Source organism: Neofelis nebulosa, chromosome 10, assembly GCF_028018385.1.
Source record: "Neofelis nebulosa isolate mNeoNeb1 chromosome 10, mNeoNeb1.pri, whole genome shotgun sequence".
Classification (NCBI taxonomy): Eukaryota; Metazoa; Chordata; class Mammalia; order Carnivora; family Felidae; genus Neofelis; species Neofelis nebulosa.
Genome location: NC_080791.1, coordinates 108140368 through 108161526, shown reverse-complemented (window position 1 = coordinate 108161526; position 21159 = coordinate 108140368). Strand labels below are relative to the sequence as shown.

Here is a 21159-nt window from a genome sequence, read left to right as displayed (position 1 = left end):
CTAAGGCTCAGAGAGGGTGAATCGATTTCTCAAAGCTGCACAGCTCCAGGGTGCCAGAGGTGGGCCGTGAACCTGGACTCATGCCATTCCAGAGCCCAGAGGCTCTCCCATGTCCCACATGAGCCCTACGTCCCCTACTGGCTTCTCCTCTTGGTTCCGTGCCTGGCAGCCTGCCCTCCCTCCCCCAGGACACCCTCCCCGTAACCGGCTTTTGGTCTCCCCCCTCCTCTGGCCACCCTCTGTCATTCTCTTTCCAGAGAAGGGGCCCAACCGGAAGGCCAGTTCATGTTAGGAAATTCCAGCCACGTGAGCCAGGGATTCTGAGCAGCCCGTGGCTTTAGAAGAAACTGAAACTTGTCTTGCCGGGGGCGGAGTGGTCACCGGGGATTTAAAGAGCTGCCACTTCCTAGGGCCCCCAGAGGGCACCAGGAGGTCACAGTAGCAGAGGGACACTTCTGCCCGCCCCTTGCCTAAGCCATGCACCTCTGCGAGGGCAGTGCGCTGCTGACGAGGACGGTGAGTACGGGGAACCAGGGACAGGGGATGGGGAATATGCCCGAGGGTCCCCAGTTCCCGGGCAGGGAGGGATGTGGTCAGGGCTGTGTGACCAAGGGATCCATATACCTCCTCCTGGGGGGCTTCAGGTCCCCCAGGTGATTGAAATGAGGGCTTTGGGGCTCTGCTATTTCAGAGCCAGCCTCCAGTTTAGAACGTGGCCTCTGAGCAACCTGTCCCCTAACCCACTCTCCCTTCATTGCCTTGATGGGAACATTCTCTTCCCTCCCCAAATTCTCGGACTTGGCTCGCCTTGGAGGCCCTGCCCCTCCCCCAGGACCCAGGTACCGAAATCCTACCCCTTTCTGTCCACTGCTGGTCTCTCCCCCAGGCTCCAGTCTCTTGGCACCCCCAGCACCTGGAGTGGGCCTGTCGTGACCTTGAACCGAGCAGCACAGAGTCCTCAGCAGGGAGCCCAGGGTCCTGCCTGAGCTCCCTACACTCAAAACATATGTCCAGAGTGACCTAGGGGAGGGGGACTGGAGCTGTGGGGCCTCCAACATTCCCTCTCACCTGACCTTCCAAAGCTCTGGGCATTTGGGTTAAAATATTTTGTCTACATTTTCTCGACTCCCTAATGTGGGGACCAGGGCAGGGGGAGGGGTCCTGCTGTGAACCTTTTGAGTCCACTCACGCGTCCCTGCCGGGTTGCTGCCACACTGGAATGTGAGCCACTTGGGGGCAGGGGTTTTTGCCTGGTTCGTCTGCGGCTCTGTTCCCCTAGCTCAGTGGCTGGCGCGCAGTAGGTGCTCGATAAATATTTGTCGAGTGACTGAACATCAGCTTCGGGTCTGAGCTGGGCAGGGGCTCACACAGCCCAATCGGACCCTGGCCCTGCCCTTGCAGGTGAAGCCCACACCTGTTTTATGGCCTGTGAGGAAGGCAGTGGTGGCTCCGTTGTACAGCTGAGGCGGTTGGGCTCAGAGAAGGGAGTAATTTGCCCAGAGCCAGATGGCTGGTAAGGAGAGTGTGGGTGTGAAGTCAGTTCTCTCTGGGTTCGAATTGAAGCTCTGGGCTTCTCTGTTTGTCCTCCCCCATCGCAGGCCGTAAGCAGGACGTGTGGGTGAGGCTGGCGTTCCAACATGGTGGGCCATGCAAGGAGGGATGCTGTGTGTGCGCGTGCGCGCGCGCGCGCGTGCGCCCCCCCGGGAGACAGAGGAAGGAGTCCCCTGGGGAATTGAACTGGGGAAGGTGTGGCTTTACAGATGGCCTGGACAGAGGGCCAGGGACCCTGACCTGCTGGGACCCCTGACCCCTCCGCCTCACACCCTGCAGGACCCCGAGGAGCATCAGAGGCTGAAGAAGAAACAGAAGAACCGCGCGGCCGCCCAGCGCAGCCGGCAGAAGCACACGAACAAAGCAGACGCCCTGCACCAGGTGGGGTTGCCTTCCTTTCCCCATCCTGACTCCATTCACCTGGCCCGGCCACCTTGTCTCCATCCGCCTATGAGCAGCTCCCCTTATACGCTGCATGTTTCCAGGTCACCTGAGTTTGAGACAGGTGCTGAGATGGATACGCGCGCGGGGGCTCTGGGGACACAAAAGTGCATTTGCAGCCCAGCCCTGCCCTTAAGGCGCCCTGATCTAGAGAGAGGAGACAAGAGGTAGAGGCAAACAGAAGAACTCAGCACTCACACTATGAGAAACTCTGGTTCAGGGTTAAGGTGGGCAGGCTTTAGGGTGCCAGCTGCGGCACTCATAGCTACAAGGCACTTCCTTCACCCTCACTGTCCTCATCCAAAAAAATGGGGACAATAATCCCTGTCCCCTGGCAGGACCCCTGTGGAGATCAAAGGAGACAAAGGAGCCTTGGGGGTGGGGGGGCAGGAGAGGGTTCCACTGTACTTGCCTCTTGACCTTGGATGGTAACTTGACCTTGGATCGTGACCCGGCCCTTAGAGCTTTTCTTCTTTCTCTGTGCAGAGAGCAAGGATACCACCAGTTCCATCCCAGGGAAAGGATTAAGACCTGGGCTCGGGACCTGGCCCTTGGGAAGGCCGCGTACCCCTCAGTCCTTATAGCGATGAGTGAAATTCACAGCCCTCCGTGCCAAAGGCCCTACCCCTCCGCCCCCCTCTCCTAACATCCCACGCCCTGTTCTCCCTGTTCTTTCACTGGCCGAGCACATCCAACCTCAGGGGCTCTGTGTAGACCGTCCCCTCTGATCTCAGAGAACAGCCCAGCTAGACCTTCCCTTCTTTCCGGTTGTTTGGTTTATTTCTTATTTATTTTAATTTAAAAAAATTTTTTTTAAGTTTTATTTATTTATTTTTGAGAGAGAGACAGAGAGAGTGAGTGGGGGAGGGGCAGAGAGAGGGAGAGAGAGAGAATCCCAAGCAGGCTCTGTGCTGTCAGCACGGAGCCCGACGCGGGGCTCGAACTCACACACTGCGAGATCGTGACCTGAGCCAAAACCAGGAGTCGGACTCTTAACCGACGGAGCCACCCAGGCGCCCCTCAGTTGTTTGGTTTAAATGCTACCTCCCCAGAAGGACTTTTCTCAGCCATCTGATCTAAAGAGACGTCTACTTGTGACTCCGCTCTATTTTTCTTGTTAGCCCTGAACTTCAGTTACATATTCAGATATTTATTTGCTCGTCTCCCTCACCAGACTGTGAGCGCCACGAAGGCAGGGAACGATTCTGTTCCTTGCTATTTGCCCATCACCCGGAACAGTGCCTGACAAACAGAGGGAACTCAGTAATACCCTGTGAAGCGAATGACAGAGTCAGAATAGAGCGCTCTAGGAACACACGGGGGGGCGGGGGGGGGGGGGTAACACACGGGTAGCAGCAGTAGGATGATGCCAGGGATGACATTTGAGCTGGTCTTGAAGGATGAATCGTTTTCCAAGTGGATGGAGGTAAGAAAAGGCATTGCGGGCAAATGAAGGAGCCCGGGCTTGGGTGCGAGGGAGCAGCACCCTGTAGATTGTCCGAGTGAGGACCGATGTCCAGTAGGGTGTCTGCCTGGCCGGGATAGGGGGCTTCATGCATTCATGTATTCATTCCTCCCAGAAATGCCTATCGAGCGTCTCCTGGGTGACAGGTGTAAGTCTTAAGCATTGGAGATACAGCTGGGAACACAGCAGACGGAAGCCCACCCCACACTCTCCAGGGCTCGTATTTTCGTGGGGGAGCCAGCCGGACAAATAAGTTGTCCGTGAAGCATCTGGGATGTCAGCTGGTGATAAGCGCTATGGGGAAAAATACAGGGGGTGGGTGGAGGGGGAGGGGGGAGATGGCAACCTAACTAGGGAAGCCTTCCCTGAGGAGGTAACAGGTGAGTAGCCTGGACGTGGCCAATGAACGAACGAATGAACCGATGAGTGACTCAATTTCTGGAGTTGAATGGAAGCCTTTGGAGAATATATTTGTTTTTAAGATTTTTAATATTTATTTTTGGGAGACAGAGATGTGGCACGAGTGGGGGAGGGGCAGAGAGAGAGGGAGGCACAGAATCGGAAGCAGGCTCCGGGCCCCGAGCTGTCAGCACAGAGCCCGACGCTGGGCTCGAACTCAAGAGCTGTGAGATCATGACCTGAGCCGAGGTCGGACGCTCAGCCGACGGAGCCGCCCAGGCGCCCCATAAGCCTCTGGAGAATTTAAGCGAGAGGTGACCTGATCACATGTTTTCAAAACGTTATTCCACGGGCAGAGACCAGCCTGGAAGCAGGGCCTTTGATTCCGTTAGAATTTTGAGTTCATGCCCGAAGCGACATTTTTATGTAAAACATCCTTGCCTCCTCTTTTAAAAATTGTCCACGAAAGAGATGAGGTTGGGGAGGGGACCAGAGGAAGTCCCTCAGCCTTGGGAGCCGTGGAAAGAAAGTTCTTTTGTTGCTGTCGCTGTAAATGGTTGTTTAGAACTGCGTGCTATCAAGGGGGTTCTCAGGACCCAGCGTCCAGCAGAACAGATCCTAACAGACGCTGACTCGGGGGTGCTGGAGAGAGCACAGTCGCCCTGTGAACCACTACCCTGGGCTCCTCCCACAGTGCCTCAGTGGGTGAGTCCTGGGCCCTGGGGAGGTCTGGCGGTGACACGAAGCAGCCCAGAGGTGCGTACGACAGAATGACCTCTCGGTTGTCATGAGAAGGCCACATCGGGATCAGCCCGGGAGAGGAGGTTGCTGGAAGGGTGCCCAGGTAGAGGAGACAGGAAGTGTGGCAGAAAGCAGAGTCCGTTGGAGGGACAGGAAGTGAAAGGGAGCGGGAGGTGTGAGCACAGGGAGGTGTGGGAGCCTTTAACGTCCGGTCGATGATGCAATTGCCGGATGGCTCCTCTGGGCCGAAGGAACAGAGTGGTTTGAGGGGCGCCCCAGCCGGTAGAGCTCCCAGGTGAGTGGAGGTGACAGGCTGGCGGAGCACGGCTGGCTCAGGGAACTGGTGGCGGGGATGGAGGGCAGCCCAATCTACCCCCGTAGGCAAGACGTGGCGGGCGGTGGCGAAGAGCTGGCCAGAGAGGAGGAGCCAAGGGGCCCTTGGCTTAGACATTCAGACGGTAGTAATATCTTCCCTCCTAAGTGAAGGAGCCTGGGGGCAGGGTACGGGGCTCGTGCTGGGACCCTAATGCCGGCTGACACCCCCTTCCCCACCCTTCTGCTTCTGCCCCCAGCAGCACGAGACGCTGGAGAAACACAACCGCTTGCTGCGGAAGGAGATCCAGACTCTGCAAGCTGAGCTGGGGTGGTGGAGCCGGACCCTGCACGCGCACGAGCGGCTGTGCCTGATGGACTGTGCCAACTGCCTGGCTCCGGTGCCCCCTGGCTGCTGGGGCCAGACTGAGCAGCCCCCGGACCCCATGCCCTGTGGACAATACGGCTTCCAGGAACAGCCGGGCCTGTTCCAGACCCCCGTCTCTTCTCCCTCGGCTCACCAGCTCTCTTCACATCTGCGGCCTCATAGCTCCCCTGGCCTCCTCCTGTCGCCTCTGCCTTCTCTGTCCCTTGGCTCCCCCGCGGCCCCCGCACCCCTTCCCCAGCTGTCCCCCAGCCCCGTCCAGTCAGCCTCGCCCACTGGCTCCAGCCTGCTAAGGCCTTCCTCCAAGCTCGACACCCTCCTGCCCAGCCCCCCAGCCCAACCTGCCCCTCTACAGCCCCTTGGGGTGGAGCACCCCACCAGGGGGAAGCTGGGGTCCCCACCTGACAGCGCCTCACCTGCTCTGGGGCTGGCCGGCCTGCAGGGTAGGGAGCACAGGCCTGTGTCAGCAGCAGCAGACCAGCAAGGGCTGGGTGTGGATCCCAGTCCCCACCCACTCCTGGCCTTCCCCCTGCTCTCCTCTGCTCAAGTTCACTTCTAAACCACCCCCTGGAGCTGAGCCAGCCCCTTCCTGGGGCTGAAGGAGCAGCCATAGCACACAGGGACCTCCTCCATCACCCCTGGAGGTTGCCTTTCCTGGCTGACCCGCCGGCCCAGCATTTCACCAAGAAAAGAGAGTCATTCCTGCTGCCCACCACTCTGCCGGGCCCTGTCACTGCTATTATCTTATGTCGAGTCTGTGGTCACTGCGCAAAATCCGGATCGTCGCTCCCCTTTTTTAGATCAGGAGATAGAGGCCAGAGAAGCCGTGTGATGTGCCCAAGGTCACGTGGCCTTTTGTGGGCTCTGAAACCCCACCATCTGCTCCTCCTTTCCTTGGTGGGATCCTGGCCCCGGGCACCCTAGGAACTGACGTCCTAGAAAGCGGGGGCTGGTGTGAAGAGGTTGAAGTGCCGGGAGCAAGGAGGAGACCTTTCTTCTGGTCTGTGCCTCCCAGGGCCACAGACCCCTGCAGTCCTTGACACCTCGCCCTACTGGGGCTGGTCCAGAGTCCAGGCCTAGATGGGGAGAGGCCAGCCAAGCAGGAGCCCGGAAGCGGACTCTTTCTTCCCTAGCCGCGCGTTCGGTGCCAAGGAACCGCACTTGTGAGTTGGAGTTGGGGAGAAGCCTAGAACAGTCTCCCCGGGGATGTCTGCTGGAGGGGCACCTATAGACATGCCAAGACCTCTATAGGAGAGTCTCCAGGGTCAGCTCTCCAGGCTCTTCCCAAACAGCTCCCTGCCTTTCCCAGGCAGGAGCTCAGCTGTAGTATTGGCTGGGATTGGGGGTGGGGGTTCTCACTCAGACTCAGCCCAAGCTCTGTAAGGGGCCTGAGCTGAGAAACCCCAATCCTCCACCTGGATTCTCATACAGACACTATGCAAGTATTTGACACGCTCCAAGATGCTGAGCACGTCTTGGCGTACGTGTTGTGGTAAATACATTAAAGTGTTTTCCAAGTCTTTTTGCTTTGGCTAGTTTTTTTTTTTTTTTTTTTTTTAATTTATTTTTGGGACAGAGAGAGACAGAGCATGAACGGGGGAGGGGCAGAGAGAGAGGGAGACACAGAATCGGAAACAGGCTCCAGGCTCCGAGCCATCAGCCCAGAGCCTGACGCGGGGCTCGAACTCACGGACCGCGAGATCGTGACCTGGCTGAAGTCGGACGCTTAACCGACTGCGCCACCCAGGTGCCCCGATTTGGCTAGTTTTTTTTAAAGCTCTGACTGTACTCTGCATGATTGAAACTGAAGGGCCTTTGAAAGAAGAGGGAATAGTCTAGGGTCTTAGAGGTGGGCAATCCCTCATGGGCCTCCCAATCTAACCCCCTCCCCATATTGCGGATGAGGAAGCCGAGGCCCAGAGATGGGATGTACTTGTCCGGGGCCACGCAGCTAGACCAAGGGTGATGGTTTCAGGATTGTGGGTGGTGCCGGGGGTGGGGGGTCTGAACCACAGGTTCATGGAGAGCAGACTGGTGGGAGGAAAGCCAAGATACTTTTCACTGAAGGTCAGCGGGAGTCTGGGACAAGAGTTGATATCATGCGCCATGGACTGAGACTTAACGAGGGGCAGGCCCTGTGTGTGAGGACACTGTGGTCTGGCTTGTGTCCGTATGACCTAAAATTTGTCAGGTACGGTGCTGTGTTTCACCTGGGTTAACCCCCGGGTTGTGCCTCTAATAACTCTGTGAGGTAGGTACGGTTGTTCTTCCCACTGTTCAGAAAGGGAAACTGAGGCCTGGGGGTGTTAAGTAACAAGCAAAGGACACGTAGCCAGGAAGTGTTATAGGCTTGATGCAGCATGAGAAACACTTAAACATAGGTGATCCTGCCTTCTCCCTACCCCATACCCCAGACCCCCTCTCCCCACAAGCCCTGCTTGAAGGGGCCAGCATGCACCGATAGACGTGAACCGAAGAGTTAAAACCCCATCTTGAGCTCAAAACATGAAAGAGGGGAAGTGACTAAATTAACGTTGGTGCACTCATCAAATGGGCTGCCGGAGAGGCGCGAGGAATAAATAATGCTTCGAAGTACAGTTAATGAGATGAGAAAATGCTCCTAACACATTAAGCCGGGGGAGAAAAAAAAAAAAAAAGAATGTGTAACTGTCACTATAGTTTGATATTCTGTTTCTTTAAAAATATAAAAAGGAGTGGGAGGAGATGTTGTAGATTCTCCCCAGAAGGGATATGAGCTAATATCTGTGAATCCTCGAATTTGTCAACATAGCTACGGTTATAGCCTGAGCCTTCCACGTGGTTGAGTAGAGCCTAGAAATTTACATCTGGGTGTATCTATCGCTGTACAACAAATGACTCCAAAACTTAGCGGCTTCACCGATGAGTGTTTATCATCTCACAGATTCTGTGGGCACAGCGTAGCTGGGGGCCTGGGGCTCAGGGTCTCCCACAGGCCCCAATCAAAGCGTTGGCTGAGGCGGCAACATGGGAAGGTTCAGCTGGGGGTAGAGGAGATCAGGTTCGAAGCTCACTCCCGTGGCTTGTCTGCCGGCCTTGGAAGGTCCACTTCCAAGCTTGCTCACAAGGCTGTTGGCGGGCTTTAGTTCTCTGAGGGCTGCTGGACCAAGGACCTCGGGTTCTTGCAGGCTGTTGGCTAGAGATATCAGTTCCTCGCCACACGGGCCTCCCACAGGGCGGCTTGATATGGAAGCTGGCTTCCCTAGAAGCAAGGAAGCTAGAGAGTGAGGCAAGGTGAGCAGTACAGAAGCCACAGTCTTTTGTGACCTAATTTCGGAAATAAGATCCTGACATTCTTACTGTATTGTATTTAGTAGAGGGAAGTCACTAGATCCAGGCCATGCTTGAGGGGGAGGGGACGACATGTAGACATAAAAACCAGGAGGGGGGATCATTGAGGGAACATCCGTCTTAGAGGCTGCCTACCATTCTTGGACCCCTTCTTTTTCCTTTCTTTTTTTTTAAATTTTTAAATGTTTATTTATTTTTGAGAGAGAGGGAGGGAAAGAGAGAGAGCAGAGGAGGGGCAGAGAGGGAAACATAGAATATGAAGCAGGCTGCAGGCTCCAGGCTCACAGCTGTCAGCACAGAGCCTGACGCGGGGCTCAAACTCTTGAACCACGACATCATGACCTGATTCCAAGTCAGATACTTAACCAACTGAGCCACCCAGGCACCCTTCTTTTTCCTTTCACTATCTGCATAGCAGGTGACTCTCTTTGGAAAGGTCATTTTCTGGAAAGAAACTATTTTGGCCCCTTAATCGTAGTGGCAATACCCCCCCCCCCCCAGTAATGAGCAGAGAGGATCTGATGGGTTTGGGGTTGCAGCAATGCCCCTGGCTAGACTCATAGCCCCGAATTAGCCTTGCAGCGAGCACAATGCAGACACTCCCTCCTCACAATGACCTTTGAAGTGATGCGTGGACAGTCAGTGCTGAAAATAGCAAGTATGTGCAGGGCAGGAGTCTTCTATGCTTTGAAAAGGAATCGCTCACTGGAGGACTAAAGTTTAAACTCAGTTTACACTCTTTCAGCTTTTTTTTTTCTTTTGAGTTTCACCTCTGCACTGGGTTGTACAGTACCTTTTGGCTTCCTAAAAGGTATGTCCACCCAGGAGCTATGCATGTGACCTTATTTGGAAAAAAGATCTTTGCAGATGTAATTAAGTGAAGGGTCTTAAGATGAGATCATCGTGGATCATCCAGGTTGGCCCTAAAAAAATAAGAGGAAGTTGGGGCGCCTGGGTGGCGCAGTCGGTTAAGCGTCCGACTTCAGCCAGGTCACGATCTCGCGGTCCGTGAGTTCGAGCCCCGCGTCAGGCTCTGGGCTGATGGCTCGGAGCCTGGAGCCTGTTTCCGATTCTGTGTCTCCCTCTCTCTCTGCCCCCCCCCCCCGTTCATGCTCTGTCTCTCTCTGTCCCAAAAATAAATAAAAAACGTTGAAAAAAAAATTTAAAAAAAAAAAATAAGAGGAAGTCACCAATAATAGGGAGAGAAGCTGCAGGGAAGAAGGCCACGTGAAGACAGAGTAGAGATTGGAGTTAGGAAGTCCCAAGCCAATGAACATCTGGAGCCACCAGAAGCTGGAAGAGGCAAAGTAGGCTTCTCCTTGTGGCCTTCGGGAAGAACACAGAAACAGGAAGGCAGGGAGGATGTTGTTGCAGTTGTCCAGGTGAGCGATGGTGACAGTTGTGACCAGAGAGGTCGCGGGGAGGTGGTAAGGAGAGACCAGATTCAGGATGTGCTTTGTAGATACAGCTGAGGGGGAGTGCTCATGGGTTGGGTATGGGAAAGGAAGGAAGGAAGGATGATGCTGTGGTCTGGAGCCTGAGTAATTAGTGGCTGGTAGTTCCTAAGAGCAAGAAAGATTGGAAGAGGAGCAGTTTGGAGTGAGTGTGAGTGGACAGGGTTGGGAGCCCTGTCTTGGCAATGTTAAATTTGTTTTTTTTTTTTTTTTTAAATTTTTTTTTTTCAACATTTTTTATTTATTTTTGGGACAGAGAGAGACAGAGCATGAATGGGGGAGGGGCAGAGAGGGAGACACAGAATCGGAAACAGGCTCCAGGCTCCGAGCCATCAGCCCAGAGCCTGACGCGGGGCTCGAACTCACGGACCGCGAGATCGTGACCTGGCTGAAGTCGGACGCTTAACCGACTGCGCCACCCAGGCGCCCCAATTGGCAATGTTAAATTTGAAATGCAGATTTGTCACCCAACTAAAAAGAAAAGAGTTTGGAGATCAGAGAGATGGTCAAGACTGGCTATATAAATTTGGAATCCAGCAATGCAAAAATGGGTGAGTGGACAATGGTGACTGGACAAGGTGATCTCTGAGGGCCCTTGCGGCTACGATTATATGAGGACTCACTCTTCTTGTGCCCTCAGACTCTCTCAGCCTGGCACTCGTTCCCTTCACCCTGGCATGCCCAGAATCTTCCCCCATCTTTTCTCTTTAGATGCTTTTTCCTTTAGGAAGCCTCCTAAAGGATCTTCCAAGATACAAACGACCCCTTTTTCCTTAGACTTCTTGTCACACCCATGTGCCTTACCAACATCCATCGTTTTCCTTCTAGAGTGACTGTGCATTCCTCTCTTTTTTTATTTCCCTCAGTGGCAGCAGCCAGCCTGGCACATCATGAGTACCTCTAAATGGCCTGTGTGCCAGGAGGCAGTAAAACATGACGGATAGAGAGCTTGAGCTCCAATGCCAGACGGGATGGGATTTGCAGCCCAGCTCCACTACTTTCTGGCTCAATTTCTTCAAGCCTAAGTTTTCTCATCTGAAAATGGGAATTTAAAAACGCACTGCAGTCCACCCGATGTATATGTGTGTATGTGTATACATACTCCTCTATACATGTGTATCTAATATATGTTATAGAAAAGCATATGTTTGCCAAAATATATGAACAAGAGTGTTTATATCAGCAATATTCATAATGGCAGAAAACTGGAAACAACTCAAATACCCCATCAGCAGCGGAACGAATAAATTGCATAATGTCTTACACAAGGTAATGCTACATGACAACAAGAATGAACAAACTACAACTATCTAGAACAATATGAATAAACTTCCCAAGCATAATAGAAGCCAGACACAAAAGAGAAGACAATTTGTATGATCCATTTATGTAAAGTTCAAAAGTAGGAAAAAACTAATCTCATAATGTTCGGTTTCCAGATCTTTGTTTTGGTTACATGAATACATTCGCTGTATGAAAATTCATTGTGTTGTATGTTTATGATCTGTGCTCTTTTTCCTTATGTCTGGAAGACCACAATAAAAAGAGGCTGAATGTAAGGACATCACAGTCCCTGGGGCATAATAAGTGCTCAATGTATATTAGTTATCATGAAGGAACGCAAGAACCCATGCCTTGCCCTCAAGTGAAATATATTAACAATCAGAACCATGGACAGATCAGAGTCTGCTCTCAAGGAAAGCGGAAGGGAAAGGAATTGATCTCAGGTCTGATCCTGGGGACTGGAAGAAGGAGAGAATCTGAGACCTTTCCTCTTGGATTAGTGGTTCAGTGCCTTCTGGGGGGCAACCTTCAAGGCAGAAAGGAGACTATTCCTAGAGGACCATGGGTGTGTGTGTGTGTGTGTGTGTCCTCATGCAGAATTTCATTCCATTTTAAAAGGTCTGCAGCTCTTATTTTTCTAAGCCAGTGAATACTGAAATCTCCCCAGAGAGGTCATTCCTGGACTTAGCATATCCAATAGCTTGCTCAGGCTCTGCAGGCTTCACTCACTGTTTGGGCTTGGTTAGGGGAGATAGGGAAGAGAGCCCAGGCAGGATAAAAACAACCTATGACAGAAGATCTTCTCTCAGTCATGCCCAAACTCCAGGAAGAAAGGCATATCTTGTTATCAATTGAAGGAGCTGCTTTATTTGATAGTGAGTTCCCCATCACTAGGAGTATCCACACAGAGGCTGCACAGCTACCTGTCAGGATATTGCAGGGAAAACTCCTGCAAAGTGAAAAACTTACCCAGGTGACTTTCAAGGGCACTCCAAGTCTAAAATTCTATTATTTAATTCAACACAACATTCCCTTGAAGGCATGAACAGCTTCTCTATGCGTTGCCCCTGCTTATCAGTACTTTTCCTTTTTCCTGAGAATTAAAATATTTCATACTCAGTAGGAAATTTGAAAAGCAGGTGAGCAGAATTACTTATACCATTGAATGAATACTACTCAGCAATTAAAAGGAATGAACTACAGATACACCTAACAACTTTGATGGGTCTCAAGGACATTATGCTGAGTGAAAAAAGCCAATCTCAAGAAGCCACACACTATATGATTCCAGTTATGTAACATTCCCAAATGCCAAAATTATAGAGATGGAAAACAGATTAATGGTTGCAAAGGCTTAGGGATGGTGGGAGAGGAGATGGGTGTGGCTATAAAGGGTTGCATCTTTGAGGTGATGAAACAATTCTGTACCTTGCATGTGGTGGTTATATGAATTTACATGTGTGAATGAATGATACAGAACTATACACACACGTTATAGCAAGGACATTTTTCTGGTTTTAATATTGTACTAAGTCATGTAAGATGCAACCATCGAGGACAGTGGATGAAGTGTATGGGATTTCTTTGTACCACCTTGACAGCTTCTTCCAAATCTATAATTATTTATAAAAATAAATAAAATTAAATTAATTTTAAAAATTTAGAGCACAGAAAACCCACTGTTAACATTTTAGCATATTTTTATGAATTATTTTCTTCACACAGTTGTGATCATATTGCATATAAATTTTGTATCCTGAAATTTTTTTCTTTTTTTTTAAATTTTTACTGTTTTTAAATTTATTTTTGAGAGAGAGAGAGAGAGAGAGAGACGGAGCATGAGCAGGGGAGGGGTAGAGAGAGACAGAAACACAGAATCTGAAGCAGGCTCCAGGATCTGAGCTGTCCACACGGAGCCCAACAGGGGGTTCGGACTCATGAACCGCGAGATCATAACCTGAGCTGCTTATAACCTGGCCGCTTAACCAACTGAGCCACCCAGGTGCCCCCTGACATGTTTGTTAATAGAATATCATGGGCATTTCCTCTGTCCTGAACTACTCTACAACACCATCACCATACTAGTTATGCCCAACAGTTGGAAAATGGGTAAAGAAACTGTAGTATGTTCATACAATACAATATTATTCAGCAATTAAAAGGAACAAACTGCACCAATATGGATAAATCTCAAAAACATTACATTGAGCAGAAGAAGCTTTACACAAAATAGTATACACTATATGCTTTCAATTATATAAAGTCCCAAAACAAGCAAACAATCTATGATGGAAAAAAATTAGGTTAGTGGTACCTCTGGGGTGGAGGTGGGGGATGAAGTGAGGGCAGGGATTGAGTAGGAAGGGGCACTGAGTAGGAAGGGATTGAGTAGGGCAGGGATTGAGTAGGAAGGGGGAACTTTTTGGCATGTTGGTAACGTTCCATATCTTGATAGGGATTTGGGTTACACAGGTAAATGCATTTGGTAACATGTAGCAAATGTACGCTTAAGATTGAGGCATTTCATTTTATGTAAATCTCCTCTCAAAAGTAAAAACTTGTAAATCAATACTGATCCCCATTTAATGAAGTGCATGCTGAAGTATTTACAGGAAGTATACTGATGTCTGCAACTTCTTTGAAATGCCTCAAAAAAAGAACGAATTGTTGGGGGGAAAGAAGGATGGGTGGGTGGGTGGAATGGGTATGTGATGAAGCAAATAGAGTTAAATTGGAATGACAGTCTAGAAGGTGGGTATATCACTTTTCTGTCTGTTTGTAGATTTTCATTATATACACACATATATTTTTTTAAATTTAGACAAAAATCACTTGGAATCTTTGGTACAATGCAGAATGTCCCCCATCCCGGTCCCCCTGGCAATGTGACTCCCTGGTCCGGGCCTGGGACCCAGTGTCTAGATCAGTTTCTGTGGAAGATTCTCGGCACACTTGAGCCTCTAAGGGCTCAGTCTCCCGGCTAGGTCCAAACATGAACTCTTTCCAAGCATCCGTCTTCTAAAGAGGTTTCTCCAGAGTCTCTCCCACCTCCTTGCTGAGGTTCGCTGCTTCTGTCCTATGGCAGCCACCGCCCGCAGAAGTTAGCTCTCTTTACTGAATTCACAAAGGCCTCCAAGGTCTAAGCTGAGCCCAGAAGATTCTTCTTTGTGGGGGGAGAGGGGGTGATAAAACATAATAATACTCTATAGGGAGCATATCCAGCTCCAAGAGTTCCCCTCCAGATTATAAGGAAGTTCTCAAAAATAGCTAAATTTGCTAGAGCCTGGCCCACTGCTCAAGGGAGGGAGAGGGAGTGGAATGGGCAAAGCACTGAGGTTGGTTCTCTTGTCACTCATGGATCCGGTTCTAAGCCCAGCTCTTCCAATCTACCAGCTCTTCAGGCTGAAACCATAAGCCAACCTTCTTCTCTGCACTTTGCACGGAATCACTGCCAACTTGGATGCAAAAGTCCCACGGATGGTCCCAGGTTTGGAGTCTGCAGGGTTGGTCTCCCTGAGCATCACTTGTCCTGTCTTCACCACATTCAACCCCTCCCAGACCATGGCAACCACAGGCCCTGATTGAATGTACTTCACCAGGCCGGCAAGGAACGGACGGTCCTTCAGGTCAATGTGGTGTTCCTTGAGAAGGTCTTCAGAAGCCTGAATTGATTTCATAGCAGTGAGGAGAATCCCTTTTGCTCAAAACACTTGGTGATCTCTTCCACGAGGCTGCGCTGGACCCCATCAGGGCTTGATGGCAATGACAGGTGTGTTCACTGCTGGCCATAGTCCTGGGGATAGACAGCCCTCCAGCTGCTCAGGCTGTAACTCCCGCAGCCCCTCTGGGGCTGCCGGCACCGGAGAAGCCCAGAAGGATTCTGAGGCCTCTTTGAGCAGCCCTAGCCCAACCCATTGCATCGCTGAGCTCTACAAGGCTCACACTTGGGTAGTCACAGGGTGTCACAGACTTGCTGTGAGCCAACACTCAAAGAAGGAGAGAAAAACAGCCAATCAAATGATAGTTTCCCTTAGGAACCACTCCTCCTCCCCTCCTCCTACCCCCAGGGTTGCCTCTCTGAGCCGGTTTTTCCTGGTCTCCAGTCCCCTCGAGATGAGACCTGAAGAACATCCAACGTCGCCTGACTCTGGTAATTGACCTGGGAAGCCGGAAGGGAGGTGGCGGGGGCTCAGGGGAGGCAGAGCCCCAGGTGCTGCAGGAAGTGGAGCTGTTAATTTAGTGGCTTCTTCCCACCCTGGGGGAGGGAGATGGGGGCACTGCAGAGGCCCAGGAAGCAGGGGTCTTAAAGGGGACAAGACCCCTTTCTGACCTTATCAGAAAGAGCCACGTTATATCCCAGGCTTCTTCATGGGTCATACTCGGGATTTGTCCTGTCCTCTGGGGCTCGCTGGTGGAGCTATTCAATGGGAGGGAAGCCTGTTAAGGAACCCATGTGACCACGCTCCCTCTGAGAAGCCTTAGGGAGTCCCTGGGAGAAAAGGACCAGGAGAGGGCACTGTAATGCCCAGCTCCAGCTCCAAGGGGTGGGACAGAGTAAAGACTAAGGAAATCCCCTGAAGGGATCCACTGAAGCTTCAGGTGGTCAGACAAGAAACAGCAGCAACAGCAGCAAAGAGGGCCCCGTGACAATGCCCAGTCCAGGGCTTGTCTGTGAGAAGCACCTGAATTGTAACCACCGCCACATCAAAGGTTCCTTGAGTGTGGTCCTCAGCAGCAGCAGCATGATCACCTGGGAACTTCTTTTGCATGTCCAACATGCAAATTTTCAGTCCCCTTCTCCTTCCCAGACCTATGAATCAGAAACTTGGGGGCTAAGCCCAGCAATCCACAAGCCCTCTAGGTGATTCTGACAAATACTTAAATTTGAGAACCACTAGTATAATCTGACAGATTCTGGAGCTGGGCTGCCCAGAAAACTTCTATTCACAAATTCATTCACATTCATCGAGTATTTGTGTATTTATTTATTTTTAATTTGTTAGCGTTTATTTATTTTTGAAGGAGCAAGAGACAGGGCACGAGCAGGGGAGGAGGGGCAGAGAGAGAGGGAGACACAGAATCGGAAGCAGGCTCCAGGCTCTGAGCTGTCAGCACAGAGTCCGACGCGGGGCTCAAACTCACAAGCCGTGAGATCATGACCTGAGCCAAAGCCAGAGGCTTAACTGACTGAGCCACCCAGGTACCCCTCATGAAGTATTTATTAGCACCTTCTATGTGTTGACCCTGTGGCAAGTGTCACGAGGAGCCCAAAGTGGGGTGAATGATAGTTCCCACCCTCCAGGCAGACTGATAGTAAGTACAAAAGATGGGTGAAGAACCCCAGGAAGGAGCCAAAGTTTCTGGTTAGGATGATTAGAGAGGACTTCCCAAAGGAGGTGGCCTTTGAGATGGACCTTGAAGATGGAGTTAGAATCAACAGAGCAGAAAAGCAAGGCACTTCTAAAACCAAAATCTAACTTTAAAAAAAAATGTTTATTTATTTTTGAGACAGAGAGACACAGGGTGTGAGTGGGGGAGGGGCAGAGAGAGAGGGAGACTCAGAATCTGAAGCAGGCTGCAGGTTCTAAGCTGTCAGCACAGAGCCGGGCCAGGGGCTCAAAGTCACAAATCAGGAAATCATGGCTTGAGCCAAAGTCAGACACTTACCCGACTGAGCCACCCAGGCACCCTCAAAATCTAACTGTTAAAAGCACCTTATGGGGACGTCTGGGTGGCTCAGTTGTAAGCGTTCAATTTTGGCTCAGGTCACGATCTCACTGTTCCGGGGTTCAAACCCCACATCGGACTCTGTACTGCCAGCTCGCAGCCTGGAGCCTGCTTCAGATTCTGTGTCTCCCTCTCTGTCTGCCCCTCCCCTGCTTGCCTTCTGTCTCTTTCTCAAAAATGAAACATTAAAAAAAAAAAAAAGATCAATGAAAGGAAAGAGAAATATTCATTAAAAAATAGGTAAATAAAATAAAAGCACCTTATAGCTTTGGGGATAAATTCAAGTGTATGAGCCAAGCTTCTCCATGATCCAGCCCTTGTCTCCTTCATTAACTCTGTGTCCTGCCACTCTCCACCTCCATCCATAGATTTGAGTAAAATTGAATTTCTCATAGAAGTGTGCACACAGCATGCTATTTCTTTTTTTTTTTTTTAATGCTTTCTTTTCTTTTTTTATGTTTATTTATTTTGATAGAGAGAGCAAGTTGCTAAGGGAGAGAGAGAATCCCAAGCAGGCTCCTCATTGTCAGCACAGAGACCAATGCAGGGCTCAATCCCAGGAATTGTGAGATCATGACGTGAGCCCAAACCAAGGGTTGGACGCTTAACTGACTGAGCCACCCAGGCGCCCCAGCAAGCTATTTCTTATTGCCAGGCCTTCTCTCAGCCTGTCTCTTCTACCTGGAATGCCCTCTTTGTGTCTCTTAGTCCAAGACCCACCCGTTCTTCAGGACTCCTTACAGGCGTTATCTTCAAGAATCCCTCTCCTCCAGGTCCCCAAAGGCCTGGAACACTGGTCCCTCAGTGCCTTCACTGCACTGTATTTAAAAATCTGCTTTATGTTAATCCTCCCCCCGTTGGAATGTGAACCTACTGGAAGTGGGCATCTTCCTCAACTTTGTGACCCTAGAGCCTAGCACAGTGCCTGGCATGCAGCGGGCTTTCAATAAATAGTTCTTTAGCAAAGGAAAGAAGGAAGGGAGAATGTTAAGTAGGAGGCTCAGGGGAAAAAACCATGACCAGAATGACGTAGAGTCTGACAAGGAGCCCATCCCGAAGGCAAAGGCACAAAATGTTTTCCTCTACATAAAACCTGGAGCAGGGGAGACAGTGCTTAACAGCCAGGAGCCTCTTGCCGCCTGCTTGCTGGCTGGACAGATCTGGCGTATGTGCTTTAAATCCAATTGTCATCTGCTGAGCATTGCTGCTAAAATGTTCCAGTATGTCAGGCCAAATGTGAATCCATATAAGTCTATTTAGCACTGTAGGTTGGTTTCTGAGTTGGGGTCCAGGTTTATTAATTCTCAGGATTCCCAAGAGCACATGAAAAGATGCTCAAAAGGTGCATTAGGGAAATGCAAATTGGATCTACAACTAGATACCGTTAATATCTCTTAGAATGGCAAAAAAAAAAAAAAAAAAAAACCCAACCAAATATTTTTAACTGAAAATACCAAGTCCTGGGGTGCCTGGCTGGCTCAGTTGATTGAGCGTCTGACTCTTGGTTTGTGGGATTGGGCTCTGCATCGATGGCACAGAGCCTGCTTGGGATTCTCTCTCTCTGCTCCTCCGCTCATGTTCTCCGTCCCTCTCTCTCTCTCTCTCTCCCTCAAAATAAATAAATAAACTTAAAAAAAGAGAAAGAAAATACCAAGTGATATCAAGGATGTATAGCAAGTGAAACTTTCATACTCTTCTGATAGGAATGCAAACCAATACAGCCACTCTGGAACACAGTTTGGTGCTTTCTTAGAAAGTTAAACATATACTTGCCATAGAACCCAGCAACCCCTGTTCTAGGTAGTTTTTTTATATTTTTAAAAATGTTTTTATTTATTTTTGAGAGACAGAGCAAGAGTGGGGGAGGGGCAGAGAGAGAGGGAAACACAGAATCTGAAGCAGGCTCCAGGCTCAGCGCCGTCAGCACAGAGCCCCAGGCGGGGCTTGAACTCACGAACCGTGAGATCATAACCTGAGCCCAGGTTGGACGATTAACTGAGCCACCCAGGCGCCCCTCCTGTTCTAGGTATTTACTTGAGACATATGAAAACTTACGTTCATACAACAACTGGTATGTCAAGCCTTATAGAAGCTCTATTCAAAATCGCCAAAAACTGAAAACAAACCAAATGTCCACCAATAGGCAAATAATAAAGAAATAGTGGAATATCCCTACAATAGAACACTTCTCAGCAATAAAAAGGAATGAGTTGGGGCGCCGGGGTGGCTCAGTCGTTTAAGCGTCTGACTTGGGCTCAGGTCACGATCTCACTGTCTGTGAGTTCGAGCCCCGCATCGGGCTCTGGGCTGACTGCTCAGAACCTGGATCCTGTTTCAGATTCTGTGTCTCCCTCTCTCTGACCCTCCCCCAATCATGCTCTGTCTCTCCCTGTCTCAAAAATAAATAAAACGTTAAAAAATTTTGGGGCGCCTGGGTGGCGCAGTCGGTTAAGCGTCCGACTTCAGCCAGGTCACGATCTCGCGGTCCGTGAGTTCGAGCCCCACGTCAGGCTCTGGGCTGATGGCTCGGAGCATGGAGCCTGTTTCCGATTCTGTGTCTCCCTCTCTCTCTGACCCTCCCCCGTTCATGCTCTGTCTCTCTCTGTCCCAAAAATGAATTAAAAAAAAAAAATTTTTTTAAATAAATAAATAAAAAGGAATGAGTTATGGATATATATACAACAACATGGATAAATCTGAGTGTCTCACTCAGAGAAAGACCCCAATTCCAAAAGGTTACATAGTGCATGAATCCATTTATGTGACCCACTGGAAACTAGGAATGGAGAACAGGCTGCCAGTAGTTGGGGTTGGAGGAGGGTTTGATGATAAAGAGGCAACCAGGGGATATTTTTTGGAGGGACAGAACTGTTCTCTATCCTGATGTCCTTGAATCTATGCATATGTTAAAAATCATGGACTTAGGGGGCACCTGGGTGGCTCAGTAGGTTAAATGTCAGCTCAGGTCATGATCTCACCGTTTGTGAGTTCGAGCCCCGCGTGGGGCTTTCTGCTGAAAGCTCAGAGCCTGGACCCTTCTTCGGATTGTGTGTCTCCCTCTCTCTCTGTCCTTCCTCTGCTCGTGCTCTTTCTCTGTCTCTCAATAATAAATAAAAATTTAAAGAAAATCATAGACTTATACACCAAAAACAATGAATTGAACTATATGTGATTTTTTTTTACTTTGTATTTATCTATTTAGTTTTAAAGTTTATTTATTTATTTTGGTGGGGGAGGGGCAGAGAAGGGGGGTGGAGAACGAATCCCAAGCAGACTCCATGCTGGGCACAGAGCCCGACTCGGGACTTGATCTTTTGACCGCGAGACCATGACCTGAGCCAAAACCAAGAGTCGGATACTCAATCAACCGAGTTACCCAGGTGCCCCTATAATTTTTTTTACATGTAATACTAGTTTAAAGTAAAAAAAAAAAAAAAAATCCCAAGGGACCAGGCAGTCTTCAGGCCCACAGGTGGTGCCCCTCCCACCATCTTGCCTGCGGTAGCCAGGTGTGGTGGCCAGGTGTGGTGGCCAGGTGTGGCGGCCAGGTGTCGGTACCACCTCTAACTCTTGAAGCAGGTCAGCTATACAACCCTCCTGGGGGGCTCATGAAAGCAAGCTACAATTCTCCCATCTAGTTTGATTTCCGGGTCGTCTCCACAATGACGGCTAATTTTGTCTTAATCACCAAAGTATCCCCAAAGGGCTAGAACAGCACTTATAGTTATTCAAATAAATATTTGTTGATCGAGTAAATATTTGTTATCCCTTTATCTGACTGGCTCCAAATTCCTGAATCCACTCTCTTTTTTTTTTTTAATTTTTTTTCAACGTTTTTTATTTATTTTTGGGACAGAGAGAGACAGAGCATGAACGGGGGAGGGGCAGAGAGAGAGGGAGACACAGAATCGGAAACAGGCTCCAGGCTCCGAGCCATCAGCCCAGAGCCCGACGCGGGGCTCGAACTCACAGACCGCGAGATCGTGACCTGGCTGAAGTCGGACGCTTAACCGACTGCGCCACCCAGGCGCCCCTGAATCCACTCTCTTAATTGAAGTACTCACCTCAGC

At 50.1% G+C, this 21159-nt stretch overlaps 1 protein-coding gene and 1 pseudogene across 2 annotated transcripts; one reads left to right on the top strand and one right to left on the bottom strand.

The window, feature by feature from the left end:
• Window positions 1-312: 312 nt before the first annotated feature.
• BATF2 (basic leucine zipper ATF-like transcription factor 2) lies at window positions 313-6814 on the top strand. Of its 2 annotated transcripts, none has more exons than XM_058689585.1 (3): window positions 313-516; window positions 1831-1932; window positions 5173-6814. In XM_058689585.1, exons 1-3 carry the CDS (start codon window positions 478-480, stop codon window positions 5851-5853), a joined length of 822 nt encoding a protein of 273 aa, XP_058545568.1. In that variant the 5' UTR covers window positions 313-477; the 3' UTR covers window positions 5854-6814. The 2 variants fall into 2 exon arrangements, with proteins under 2 accessions (XP_058545568.1, XP_058545567.1); XM_058689584.1 differs by having other exon boundaries at window positions 314-516; window positions 5170-6814.
• A 6236-nt stretch (window positions 6815-13050) lies between these two features.
• Window positions 13051-15739, bottom strand: LOC131486703 (nucleoside diphosphate kinase A-like; annotated as a pseudogene).
• Window positions 15740-21159: the final 5420 nt, after the last annotated feature.